Genomic DNA, 14922 nt, shown 5'->3' on the forward strand with positions numbered 1-14922 from the left:
TATTAAAAACGCACACTCTTTTTAATGAGCACTAAAGCAGACACCCCATTAGCGCTCTCTCTCTCCCTCTCTTTAATCCTACCTCTCTCCAACTCTCTCTCTGTCCTTCTAATCATCAGCTACACAGCCTTCAGAGTGGTCACTGCACTCCTAACATTTCACTCTGGAGTGGAGGGAAGTGAGTTTAACACATGTGTGCACGCAGACACACACATGCAGACACACACACACACACACACACAAACACACACACGCAGACAGATGCAAGTCTTCATCTTCTCGAACCCCGAGGAAAAAAGAACTTGCAACGCGTCAATTGTCTGTTGAGGAATTACAGAGCTTCTTCTCTCTCATCTCATCTCTGATGATTGGTGTCCTGAGGAATGCACAAACTCTTATACAATAAAGCTTTACGAAAAGAAAGGGAAAGAGGGAGGCAACTACAGCAGCCATGCAATGCAACAATCCTTGATTAAAACGCTAGCAGTTGCATTCAAGTTCAGTTTTTCTTTGCTTTTCTTGTACAGCCGCACGAGGCAACTTCACGTGTCGGTACCTCCGAAATGGCAGCAAGAGGTAACTCTTTGAATTTTGAGAGCTTCTGTATTCAGAAATCCTTTAAGGTAATTTGTAAACTACACACAATTTGCTTAATTTTGTCAACCTTCAAACTAAAGAAGCAAAAGATCAAACACCTTTCGTGCTGAGGAGACACTTTACATTTCACTCTTCACCAATGTGCACACCTACATTTCTAACTGCAGAATTTCACCAGAAAATCTTCCTGTTAGTAAATAAGACACTCTTCTCTGCCCCGCATTGTGATTTTAAAATTGCCTATATAGCACTGCTTTATCTAGCTTTTTAGAAAGAAAAGAAAAATCCCCAAACTACAAGAGCCTTCATTGTAGAACATTCTTCAAAGGGCATTAAAGGATGATGGGTGGAGAGGAGAGGCTCAAAAAGTCTATCGTGAGTCTTAGGTCCTACTTCCAGTCCTCTGATTTTCAGGAATGGGGCGATGATGTTTTCAGGATGTGCGATTCCCTGACTAGTCTGGTCCCAAGTCAGATCCTGGTCTATCAAATGGTCTCTACTGCTGCTGTTGTTGTGGCATTGGTGGGTGTTTGGCAGCCAGCGGTTCTTCCTCTTCCTGGCTCCTTATGTCTGGGTACTGGCTGTTGTCAAAAGGCATATGGTGGACACTCTGGACGTGCGTCTTTAGGTTCCCTTTCTGAGATGCTCGGTATGGGCAGAGCTGGCAGCAGAATGGCCTCTCCCCTAAAGGAACACACACGCAACACACACGGTAAGTGTAAAGGTCAGGTGGAGCCCAGAGAGGGCGTCATACATGGGACAAGGCTTTTTAGAGAGTTCTGAATATACAGAAGATTTAACCAGACACAACGACGTAAGCCACGGATGAGACGCTCTGCAGTGGAAAGAAAACAAACAAACAAAAAGATGGAGAAACTAGCAAACACACAGACAAGCATGAAGACACATGGTGGCATTCAACTAGAAATAGGGGAATATTATGCAGGTCAAGTGCAGCATTCATATTTCATTTTTTACACCTAATTTCACTTAAAAAGTTAACTTTGCTTCCCTGTGCTGACCCAGATGGACAAACTATTCCTTTCTCGTTCCTGCCATCTGGAGATGTGCACCACACATCCCCTGTCTGAGCAGTCCTCATTTTGCCTCTGTGTATTTATCTCAATCACCCGGACCGACCCTATGCCCCCACACACACTTCCAAACACACTCCGCACACACCCCATACTCTCTCTTCTAATTAGACTGACCTACAACACACAGACACCTCGGCAAACATATTAAAACAATATTATATAAAAAAAAATAGAAACTCAGCTACACACACCTGAACAAAACAAATGAGATTGCCATTTAATTGCACCTAATTATCATTTTGATAAATGGAAGAGTATCAAAGCGGGAAAACAAATGACTCCCCGTGCCCCTCCCGCACCCTTCTCCCTGAAGAAGAAACAGGGAAACGTAGCTGTTATCATACATCATCAGAAACACAACGGAGAGAAAGAAGGAGTGGGTCGGCGGGGGAGGGGGGCTTGAGGAAGAGAGATAAAAACAAAAAAAGGTATAATTAATCACACAAAATTCCAAAAAAGAAAAGGAGAAAAAAACAAACAGCTGGAGAGACGGCGAGGCCGAGACGTGAGAAGAAAGCGAGAACCTCCACGACATCGTCCTGCGAGGAAACATCGCTGACGGGACCGCCGCACTACATTATAATAAAGGTTATCGTCACCGTAAAGCAGCGTCAACACTACATCTAATTGGACCCCTCCGCCGCGCCTGCTCCCATCATTCATCGCGTGCGGTAAATCTGAGTCCTGTGTGTGTGTGTGTGTGTGATTAATTAAGATGGAGGCGCTGCGTGTGGAACCCGGCTCCCTCCGAATGTCAAAGCAGAACGGATTTACTCCTCTGCTTCTCCTCCGTCTCAATGAGTGACTCTAACAACTCTTTAAAGACATTAAAGGAACTACAGGGAACGTGTTTCTTCTAAGTTTCTTACATTTTTGTGCTGAAACACATTTTCACTTTTCTTATTCCTAATAGGACTAGCTTTAAGTGACATTTACAAGCATCTGGTAACTTTGCCTCACCTACTAAAATAACCGGTAACCCTTCAAGTGTAATTATGAACAACAACAAAAAACGATTCTGTTTTTTTTTTTTTAATGAGACTTCTGCGGTGTGTACACTGGATACACACAATGATGTCAGGTGTGATCCAGCAGCATATGAGAATGCCAGGTGTTAATGCCAGGTGCAGAGAGTGCCACATGTGATTGTTACACATGGGAAAAAAACACTCACAAAAGGATGGGATTGACACAGACACACATGCGGAGGTGAGACATGAAGAACACGACACATGCAGAAGCGATGAGGGAGCCCAGTGGTTAGCCATCGTGCCACATACTTGTTTGGGAGCCTCAGAAGCGGTGGTGTGAGCGTCAGTACCTCTGTGGAGTCCGTTAAAATCAAACCCAACTGTTGGGGGGAGAAGGAGGATGGGGGGAGAGGGGGAGAGGGGGAGGGAGGAAAAGGAGGGGGAGGGGGGATGGAGGGCATTCGGTTAAAAGCTCTACCAGATCCACACAAGCATTTGTCTTTCTCCTTGCACCACCACCCCCACCACCACGACCCGCACACGCTAGCATTTGCCACCAGCGCCCTTGCTAATAGAGGGGAGCTGGCAGTGATGATGATGATGATGATGATGATGATGATGATGGCAGCGGTGATGGTGATGGAACCTGGTGGAGGCAAGTCGGTGATTTAATATGACGCATGTTAATAGAGGCCTCGGGGTGGCTGGCCTTTTCTGCGTGTGCACGTCCATGCTGAAGACAACCGTCAGTGACAACATTAATTACAGCTTCTGCGAGTGTTTACAGACCCTTTGCATGTGTGTGTGTGTGTGTGTGTGTGTGTGTGTGTGTGTGTGTGTGTTTAGAGCAGGGCTTGAGGGGAAGCTGAGCGCTGCATCACTTACCATTTGGCCTCTGTCACTTAGAATCACTGGCTGTGCCACATATCATTCACACTCTCTATAAAGAAGCTACTTATCTCATTGTCTACTGTGATCACTGCCAGGCCCGGTTGATGGACATGACAGCACGGGAGAGGGAAGAGGAGGAGGAGGAAGGGGGGATTGAAAAGAGGGAGGAAGGCAGAGGGAGAGAGACAAAAGTGAGTAGGACAGGCGAGAGGAGAAAAGGTGAGCTGAGAGGAAAGAAAGAGGGGAGGAGAGACCGTATAGGTGGGGAGAGAAAAACAGGTGAGATGAGATGAGGAAAGAAAAGGAGAGTAGAATGAATGATGGGAAACAGGAGAGGGAGAGGAGAAAAGAAAGAGTCCGACACATAAAACGAAAGAGGAAGAGGACAGGAGGCACGGTGAGATGAGAGGAAACAAGGAGATGGAAGGAGAAAGAATGAGGACAGAAGACAGGGTGAGATGCCAGGAAGGGAGGCAGAAGGGAAAAGAGAGGAAACAAGCAGCGGAGATTAAAGTGCACTAAAGAAAAGTAAACAGGAAATGGAGAAAGGGGAGGAAAAGGCAGGATGTCTAAACCGAGGTGTTTAGTGCATGGCGTCGGGGCGCATGCAAATGGATTCATAAGGTTGCCGTGGACAAATGCTGTTCTGCTTCATTAGAATGCGCAATTCCATCTCTCTAATTGACATGTGATTAATAATGTATACAATTTGTCACAGGTCAGTATCCGGAGCAAATCATGTTTCAGTTTAAAAAATAGAGACAGCTGCCCGGCCCAGGGCGGGGAGGCACTCGCGGACTGGCTGTCACACTCAGCTGAACAAAAAGATCTGCTTTTGATTTATTTTTCGGTAGAACGCAGGGACGCACGCAGCGGACGTATGGAGAGTCAAGCGATGAGATATCGATGAGATATGCGAATCCCCGTGCATATATATTGTGTTTGTGGGTGGATAAATAGCGGCGCGAGGGGAGGGGCGGTGGGGCGGTGGGGCGGTGGGGCGATGCGCGTGCTCAGGCGGCACGGGAATGAGTGGATCTTGAAGGAGGGGCCGAAAAAGTGTGAACATCTAGTGATACGTGAATAATAGTGTCAGTTGTCTTACTTACAGTATGTTAAATTGTCATACCGATATCATATTGTCTGTCATAGCTCGCCCTTTTAGATGATTCTACAGTTCTTGGGGCCGATGCACACGCGCAACTGTTTTGTTGACATTGAAAACTGATGTTCAAGGAGTGGATTGTTCTGTTTGGGGTCCCGTTCGCTAGCACAAAACAAACATACTGAAATGTGTTTGATCACCTTGAATATATATTAAGGGAATTGCTTAATTTTGCAATTATTATTAGGATTATTTACATGCAGCAGGGGAGTCTGTGTGATCCTAACACTGAGGAGGGAAGGACACAGTCAACAAAGGGGTTTAAAGATGTGTCTCCATCATTCCATCGAGCTCCTGGAGGTGCGTGTACGTATGCGATCTGTGTGTGTGTGTGTGTGTGTGTGTGTGTGTGTCTCCGTCTTGTGGCTGCATTTACCTGTGTGGGATCTCATGTGCGTGCGCAGGTGGCTGGGCTGGCTGAAACTCTTCCCGCACTCATGGCAGAAATACTGTCCCTGCCGCATCAGAGACTTCAGCATCCCTGATCACACACACACACACACACACACACACACACACACACACACACGCCGGAGAGAGAGAAATGTACGATTAAACAAAGTTCCGCAGAGCGAATTGTAGTACAGTTAAAGCACTACAATTCCCCACAATGGAACAAAAAAAGTAAAAACAATACCACAATGCAATTTATCGCATTTTATAAATGCTAATATTACTGTTACTGTCATGACCGTGATTCATAAAGTACTGAGTGTCTACTCTTAGAGCATTGGTGAGGTAAAGCAACTTTTGAATATCATTCCACATCAGTATTTCATTCTTGCTATACCCATATATATTTTAGCAGATCATATTTTGCCAATTTTTGGTCTTGCTTGAGTGTTTCGTATAGTTTGCGTTTTTTATTTGTATTTATTTTGACTTACATTTCTATGGAATCTCAATTTCACCAAAGGACAATTTACATTTTCAAATATTTTTTCAGAACATTTGACAGGTCCATGTTCACATTGACATCTATTGCTTCTGTCCATCCGGGGAGAGGGATCCTCCTCTGTTGCTCTCCCTCAGGTTTCTTCCCCTTTTTTCCCTGTGAAAGGGTTTTTACTATCTTTATTGGGGGAGTTTTTCCTGATCCGACGTGAGGTCCCGGGATAGGGATGTCATGTCATGTGTACAGATTGCAAAGCCCTCCGAGGCAAACTTGTATTTGTGATGTTGGGCTATATAAAATAAACTGAATTGAATTGAATAGGCTTGTGTGTGCTTGGAATTCCTGTGTGATATTTCACATGTGACTTTTGACTCAAGAGGAGTGGTGGAAAAAGGTGGACACCAGCAACAGTTTATTCCGAGAGCAGAAGACATTTCCAGATTGAACGAGGGCGTAAAGTTCAGTGACGGGCAGGAAGGTGTACGTGTACGCTCAGGGCCCGGCTGCAGCGGTGGAGGTGAGTAGAGTCAGTAGTGGACTCGCGCATGCAGGCATCATTAGTATGTCTAATGTGTCATTATGAGCGGCTAGCTCCAGGGGCTGGACTGCAGCTGTCACACAGCATCATCTCACAGGCTGACAGCCAGACACACACACACACACACACACCGCATAAATTACAGGCAATTAAAACGCCCCGGCTGTGATGTGCCCGCTCCGCTGCCCGTGTGTCACATGTCAGGTGTGTGTGTGTGTTTTAAGAGCTGTGAATGTGTGTGCATGGTCCAAGAGAGGAAAGTGAGGCATAGTCTGGCTACACACACACACACACACACACACACACACACACACTCACAATGACACTCCCATTACATGCACCAGTCAGATTTACATGTTAATGGCCTTAAATGGCAAAAGAAACTTGTTGAATTTTGATGACTTCACGTCTCGTGAACCCTGTCACCTGACGACGTGTAAATGGGAAATCAGGAACGTTTTCTCTCAGTCGGCCACCTCGTGGAGGTGGGGAAGAGATGACATCGTTGTTGATAAGTTGCTTTACTTTCAGTATCGACGCAAACTTTTTAAATGTTCTTGAAGCTTCCTCTCCAGTGTTCCGAGCGAAGACAACAATGCAAACTGGATGCTGGATTTAGTCATTCTACATCATTGATCGCAGGTAACCAAATTAAATGTAACTTTTTATTTTATAGAGCTAGACTAATACATCAGTAGGTCAATATATCAGCCGATATTAGCGTATTGAAGATATACTCTTATCAATGGGAAACTAGAATTTACAGTACAAAAAAAAAGTAATTTTGAAAAAGTTTTGCGATTACATGCCATTAATCAAATAAACCTGTTGTTAGATAGTCATTGTGACCACTACCAATAGACACGCTCATGTACAGGCACGTACATGTGCACGTGCACTCCTGTGACCTCTCCTGCTGACAGAAAACAGGCCTTAGGGCATGTTTGGTGGTGCTTTTTTCGGCGAGGGGGATTCCTACCGCACGGACCCCCGGCGTCAACACCCGAAGCATCAACGCCGGCCTTATACCTGGGCAGTGCCCAATAGTCGTGCATATGTTTGTGTGTGTGTGTGTGTGGAAAAGCGCTGTGGATCGGAGGAGGACGGGGAGGCGGAGGAGGTGACAGAGAGTGTCTCTGGCAGCCCGGCTACTGGCCTCTGGATACTCTACTTCTACTCCGGGCCGCCAGCCCTTCTCACTGATGCACTAATGAAAGACAAGACAGAGCTGGACGGAAAACACAAGCAGACGCACACACACACACACACACACACACACACACACACATATTACAGGGAGAAACGGGAGAAAGACTCAGTTGCTCAAAAAAGGTCACTTTATAGCATGTGACTCAAAGGGCTAAGGCGGGTCGTGACGATATGCGCCTGGACGGGTGACAGCGATGTCACGCGTCTGCTCTGGGGCTGTTGTCTTTGACCTCTGGCTCCATACAGCCCCACTTGACCTTAGAGACACAGCCGAAAATGGGCAAATAATACGCGTGTTCGGTAATGACCATTTCCAAAGCAGCTGGTGGGGTAATTATTCTGTCTCATCTCTCTCTCTTTGCCTCTTATTTTCCCCTCTCCCTCGGTTTTTCGCCTGCCTCCGTTCGCATCTGTGCGAGTGCTCTCGTCAGGCAGAGCCGTGACCTAAACAGTTTGTGACAGCTTTCTGGGAGAGTGGAGCTGGAGACTAGGCATGCCTCGCAGACCTTAGAGCAGCAAAGGTTCTCTCATGTCTCTCACATGAAAGGAAAAACTCATTTTGCATCTAAAGGCCCAAGCACATATGGACACACATGCACGGACACACACGCTGCCCCAGATACATCGTATCTCACAAACATGCAACGCACACGGGTTGGTTGTGTGTGTGTGTGTGTGTGTGTGTGTGTGTGTGTGTGTGTGTGTGTGTGTGTGTGTCCGTTTAATGGATCGTTTCTTCATTATGCAGAAGCTTGTCAGAATCGAGCGGTGCATGTGTCTGTCAATCACTCTCTGCCAGATGGCGAGTTAGTGTGAGCGAGGGAGCCGGCATGTGTTAGAGAGGATAAACACACATGTGATTGAATACGGCTCATACGTTGGGTTTTGGATCTGTGCTCAACTGCGGGTGTCTTCGCCTGCTTTGGCCTGTCGAGTTTAGGCAATTCTACTCCTCAACTCCTGGCATTTGGCATTTTCTCCAACACAACTGTCCTCCGGGCATTTTGTACGTGAACTGATGACGAGGGATTTAACAGGACTTTCTTGAATAAAGCCTGTTTCGAACGACGGTATTACAAGGACTTACTTAAAAAACACACACACACACAATTCAATAAATCAACAAATTGAACACAAGTGTCGAATTGCTCCCTACCAGTGGGATCCATCATTGCATTGGCTGCACCCCAGCGGTGGTAGAGGGCAGCCAGCTCATGGGGGTTGTAGTTATTGAGGAAGCCGAGGATGTCCGTTGGCATCTCTGGTGTCTCTGCGATTGGCTCCTGCTTCACTTCTCCACGAGCCTCTGAAGGCAAAGATGTAGAAGAGGAGGAGGAGGAGATGGAGGAGGAGGAGGAAGAATTCAGCAGGGTGCCTCCGTGTGCTTGGGAGGCTCTGGCGCTGTGGGTGATGGTGCTGGGCCTCGCCGTGCTAGCCCGGCCCTGGCCGTGGGAGTTGGGAAGCGGCTGATGAGGGGAACCCCTCGCTCGGCTGTACTCGGCGAGGCCGTGTTTGCTGGACAGCATGAAGCCGAGGCCCTCTTGAGGCATCGAGTAGCGGTCAGCGATCCGGGACGCAGTAGCAGAGCTGGGACTCGGGGCCGACGAACGGGAAAGGGCCCCGGTGCTCTTCTCCATGGAGCTGGAGGAGGACGATGAGCCTCCCCGAGGGTACATATCCACTTTGGGTCTGAAGCGAGACTGATGACTCTGGTCTTCCGTGTGTCTGACGCTGCTGCTGCTGCTGCTGCTGCTGCTGCTGCTGCTGCCTGGCCGGACTGGGACTCTCCCAGCTTGGGTGCTTGGGGTGGATGAGGAGCCCTTGGAGAGCGAGGAGGAAGGGGTAAACGAGGAGGAGGATGATGGCATGGCTGCCTGACTGGCTGGCCTGCTCTTCTTCAGAAACTCGCTGGAGTAGGTTGGGGGCTGGGTACGCTGGGCTCGCATCAGTGGAGGCAGCGGGGGGCATTCCTTCCCCTCCAGGACCGGCGGGGGACCAGTGCGTCTCCTGGGGGATAACAAAGTGTCCCTGGAGCCCTTGGAGCTGTTTTTCAGGGCCCATTTCGGAGCCAGATTGGAGCTGCTGCTGTTGATGCGGTGCGCCACAGTCTGGTGCATCCAGAGCACCTCCGGGTAGCGGGTGGAGTGGGAGCAGAAGGAGCACTTGTGGCTTGGGAGGCTCGTCCTGTCCTGGGTTAGGGAGGCGACACCCCTGCAGCCCTCAGCCCTCACACATAGATCCACGGGGGTGAGGCTGGGAGTGAGCGGGGAGGATCGAGCCGAGAGGTAAGCAGGGGGGGACGCGGAGCTGCTCAACCCCTTTAGAAGAGCTCTCTTCAGCTTCGGATAACCACTCGGGGTGCCTCTGTCCGAGCTGGAGCTGGGGCTGGGAATCGGGCTGGGTCTGTCTCTGAGGGCAGCCGGGTGTTGGACACGAACGTGAGTCAGATAGGTCTGCAAATCTGAGGAGACGAAGTCACAAAGGCTGCAGATGTAAGGCTTCTCATCTGTAGGGAGAGAGGAAAGACAACAGAAATGTCAATGACTGCAGAGGAAATGATCTTGAATGGAAACACTCTTCTCTACTGCCGGCTATAAATCAGAGTTCATTACGACAGCTCACTGTGCCAGATTCATATTGTTCCATCCACATGTAGGTTGGCTGAACAGCCACCAGGCCGCAGTATTGGCCAGTATTTCCATATCTCCTACTTTCATTTTACATGTCAATGTATCCTGAAATAAAACTATTACTTCTACTATTACAAGCACAATACACATATCAACAGAAGAATAAACAATGAATAATGATATCCACCATCATCATCAGATATTGTTTCAAGGATTTTATATTTGTGCAATGATTCATTTCAACGATGTAATGGTTGGCACTGCTGTGAAGATTATTATTGTATCATGTTTAGACTTCTCAGAGAGTTATGGTATTATGGTAATGGTTGGTACTGTATTATGGTCCATATGGTGTGAGACAATTACTATTAATATATATATAATACTATTAAACAGCACAGTAGACACAGAGTTGAATCAACACAGTTGGTCAAATTAAACACATGGGATGTTATAAAGCTTATTAAATTGGTTTAATCCTTGTAAATAATTTATTGTTTACTAATATTGCTTCCTGATTCCTGAAGTGCAGCGCTATGAATTCCCCACAAGATGGCGTCTGTGGTCAGTCCGTCTTTACAAGTGAATTTGACTGTTATCACTGGGAAACTTTATATCTGTGTTCAAGTTCTGGAATTAAGAGAATACATGGTATATATATATATATATATATATATATATATATATATATATATATATATATATATATATATATATATTGTAGTTTGTATATTATGGTAGTAGAATAAGTATTAAAGTGTATTGAAGTATTGAATATGAAAGGTTATTAAATGTAAAGTAATGTAAAACGTGAAAATCCTCAAGCTTAAAATCAGAGGTTTTGAACGCTAAAATAAGAATCCGGGCCATTATATCATCCTACACACACATAACATGCACACACTCCAACAGTATCACATTATGGTACTCCCCACTACTCTTCCTCTTGTTCACAATAACACCAGTAACATGCCATCTGTTTTTCATTGGGCTTCCTGTTGGCAGCACTGGCCAACACACACAGCTCAAACTCTGCCAAGGTGAAGCCCCGGTGCTGGGCAGTGTTAGTGGGGAGGCTGGTCAGACTGATATCAGGCTGATATCTTCTGGTATCATCTACATTCCCCCAAAAAAGTTAAGCTGTAAGGGAAATCGGCGTATTCACAACTACAGGGCGCCCTCTGAGTGTCTCTTGCCCAACCTCCTGCATCCCTCTCCATCGGGAGGTGACTCTATAAATAACCAATCCCTCAGACTGGCTGGCTCAATGGTAAGGAGAGCGGATGAGTGACAGCTGAAGTGTCACAGGAGGTAACCTTAGAGATTGGGACAGAGTCAGAGGGGGACAGGGAGAGAAAGGATGGACGGAGGGACAGGAATCTTTTCTGGTCGACGCTGAATTCTTCAAAGCCTTGCCGTTGTCGCACACATAAATATGTTTCATCAAAAGAAATGCATCAGCAGATCACATTATGTTTCACAACGTCTCTTGACGTCGCAGGTTGTGTATCTGATGTATTGCACACATCAAGTAGCAATACATATAGTGTATATGTTGAGCTAAAAAGATGCTGTGTCCCAAATGCACATTCTGTGTGGGTTGGGAAAGAGAGAATAATATACAGTATATGAATTATTAGAAGTTAACCACCTCTTTAACTGCTCGCGTTCAGGACTATTATTATGCGTTATAACTAATAGTCGGTTGTTATACGATAAACAAGCAAAGAGAACCTGGAAAGTGTAAAAGGAAGACAGAGTTTTACGGCATGAAAAGATATAAAAGGAGAGCCATAAGACATATTCACGCACAGATAGTGGGGGTGAGAGGAGTTTCCTGAGACAGGAAGACCTGAAATAGCACACAGCTCAATCAGGCCTGAAGAAATGTTGCCGCTATTTTTGAATGTCTGTACTAACAGTGAGGAATGGAGGCAATCACCACAGTGCGTAGCCATCCACTATCCTAACCTGTACAAACAGTGTTTTCCATGAGTCCGGGAGTTGAAAGACAAAAGCCAGAGATCTCTGACGCGCTGCGAGCACAGGAATCCTTCCTTTAACATTTTCAGCTGTGATTACGGCTGTTTTGCCCTTGCATGGCTAGGCTTTCTTTTTCTGCTCCGCAGTGTTTATTGGTTGTGAAGGTGAAAAAAATGATAGGCATTCCAAAAATGCCCTCTCCTCTGCTGACATGCCACTGAAAAGGCACAAACGTTCGGTTAACTGCGGCCTTTATTGCTCTGCGATAGAAAATAATTGCACTGCTGTAAACATCATTTTCGGTCGCCGTTAAAGTTTATTGACCACATTTGATAGCGTTTGTGTGTATAGCACTCTATAAAAAGAGCTGAAGTCAGATGTAATTACGACATTCTGCCACACGGTGGCTCCAGCTCCCACTCTGTAGAGCCTGCTGAGCTGCACCTATACAAAGCACATTTCATCAACAGATGTTTACTACAGAGTGACAGAGGCAGGGGCCTCGAGTGGGAGGCTCGAAAAGGGCGACAGTCATTTCTGCTCATAGAAATGCTGCAGAGAGGCGCTTCTATTAGTGAACTGCCGTGTGTACCATCTGTCTGCTCGCATAGCTGGAACATGTCCCCAATTGAACAGTAAATGAAGCTGTAATTCCCAAAAGACTAATACTTACCCGCATCAAATTCTTCAGTGTTTATTTTATTATAGATAATCATTTAAATGTCTCAAAAATAACAAAATAGACCAACCTGCAATCTCCCCCGAGTTTGCGCTACCCATCTCTGAGGCCTGGTCACCAAGGGTGGAGGCCGGTGGAGAGTCTCCGTACCCCGGGGTGCTCGGCCGGCTCGGGGAGCCTGAATCTGGATCGCTGGTGGAGCCCCATCGGTCGTCTCTTGTAGTTCTTTCCTTGTCACCCGCAGATGCCCTCCTACCTCCGTCCTTCCTGTGGACCCGCTGGTGGACGATCATCTGGTGACGACTGCGAAACACCTTCCCGCACTCAAAGCACTCGTTGGACTTGGAAGAAGACGGCCGCCGTCGGTCCTGGCGAGACGAGGGCCGGTACTCGGAGTCGCTGAGGCTCTCCGGTGACCGGTCCCCTGAAGAAGCGTGGCTTCCCAAACCGGAGCTGCTGCGTCGGCCTGAACCGCGTTTCACTTGACCTTGCAGGACATAGCGGCTGCTCTCCTTTTCAAACACCACCGCGGCGCCAGCGAGGGCCTCCTCCGCCATACTTCCTCCCCCATAGGAGGCTTTGTAACTCGGCTCCACTGGCTCAACAACCCGTCCTTTAGTAGCTAGTTGCCAGGCCTGGTAGCTGCAAACTGGATCTAGCTCTGGGATTTTTTGACCGAGCAGCTTCTTCTCGCTCTCCTCTTCTGCATTCAAGGTCTTTTCCTCAACAGGCTTGAGGTTTAAGTAGTCAATGAGACGTCTCTTAGCAGCTGGTGAGTCCTCGTCATCAGTGAGTCTGCATTGGCTCTGGGATTTCTTGCCATAGCTGAGACTGTGGATTTTCTCATGGGCCCTCAGACTCTCTCTGTTGTGAAACAGGTTCCCACATTTGGAACACATTTGATAGATGGATGCAATAGAGCCAGTGGCAATTTCAGGATCCTGGGCAACGTCGTTGATGGTGGCCGGAAGCTCATTGGACTCTGCTTTTGACCGGGACCTGGACTTGGTGTTGTGGGTTTTCATGTGCGATTTGAGGAACCAAGCTTCGCGGAACCGCCTGCCGCAAATACGGCAGCAGTGGTCCAGGATGCCTGCATGTTTCTTCATGTGCGACTTAAGAAACCAGGCCTGGGTAAAGACCTGGCCGCAGGTCTCACAGGGGAAGGTCCCGTCGCTCTGGGGTTGGGCGACATCCGGTTCGGGCATGACCTCTTCCTTAACAGCGGCCTCCTCCTCTGTGTCTGCTGTTATGTGGACCTTTTCAATATGGCTGAGGAGCTGGTCTTCTCGATTGGCCTCGTAGCCGCACAGACGGCAACAGTAAGGCCTCTGGCCGATCGCAGGCTTCTCTCTTTTCAGTGTCCTCCCAGGCACTTTCCTCCTACCCTCCTCGCCGCTATCCCCATTGATCATCCGGTTACAGGCTGAGCTGCTCTTGGTTGGACTCGTACCTCCGTCGAGACCCTCTGAAACGCTCATCTCCTCCTCCTCCGCAACGCCGTCTTCATCCTCATTGGAGTGGTGGCTCGAGAGCGTCCCCAGTTTGTGGCTGCGGATGTGAACTTTGAGGTTGCCCTTCTGTGAGGCCCTGTGATCACAGTAGGGGCATTTGTAAGGACGCGCACCAGTGTGGCGTCTCATATGCTGCGACAAGGAGCTGAGGAACGGGAAGCTGCGTCCGCAGACGTTGCAGTCGTAAGCCCCGGGGATTTTGTCTTCGTCACCATCGACCTCGTTGTGGATCTGGTCTTCAACCAGCTTCTCCTTCCCTCCCGCCTGGGTCTCCATCACCTCCACGCTGTCTCTACGATTCATTGTACAAACTGAACTACCCCCCTTCTACCTGGCCTGTCACAAGCTCAATAAAACCCCAAACCTACTGCTATCTGCAGTTGCACATCTAGGGATGTCTGGCGTGCCTTTGTTGGTCAGTTAAAATGCTATCTGCCTTCAATCATCAGAGATCAAGCTGCTTACACAGCAGCTCATTTAGCGCTCTCCAGTTACTGGATGCAACAGCATCTAACCATCTTCACCTCGCACTGTCAGGCTCAAACTATGAAGGCAACGTATGCAGCTGTGTCATTTATTTAGTCACAAGAAGTCAAATGTTTTTTCATGCTAAATGAGTCCCAGCATATAAATCATGCATGAGTTTTTGTATTGTCTTTGTCCAAATAAAGGGAGGGGTTTCCACTCAATTCTAGGTTGTCACTGCGTCGGTTGGCAGACGTTTCGTGGGGTCTTTTCATCAGGTTTACTTTT

The 14922-nt window shown here is 47.6% G+C and overlaps 1 protein-coding gene across 1 annotated transcript; it reads right to left on the reverse strand.

Moving 5' to 3' along the window:
• Window positions 1-1221: 1221 nt before the first annotated feature.
• znf516 (zinc finger protein 516) lies at window positions 1222-14472 on the reverse strand (the record flags this gene model as incomplete). The annotated part of the gene is made up of 5 exons (XM_079227079.1): window positions 1222-1281; window positions 2975-3045; window positions 5098-5202; window positions 8520-9869; window positions 12726-14472. The coding sequence occupies 5 exons, from the start codon at window positions 14470-14472 to the stop codon at window positions 1222-1224; spliced, it is 3333 nt and encodes a 1110-aa protein (XP_079083205.1).
• Between the last annotated feature and the right edge of the window lie 450 nt (window positions 14473-14922).

The sequence above is a fragment of the Taurulus bubalis genome (genome assembly GCF_910589615.1).
Source record: "Taurulus bubalis genome assembly, chromosome: 12".
Lineage (NCBI taxonomy): Eukaryota > Metazoa > Chordata > Actinopteri > Perciformes > Cottidae > Taurulus > Taurulus bubalis.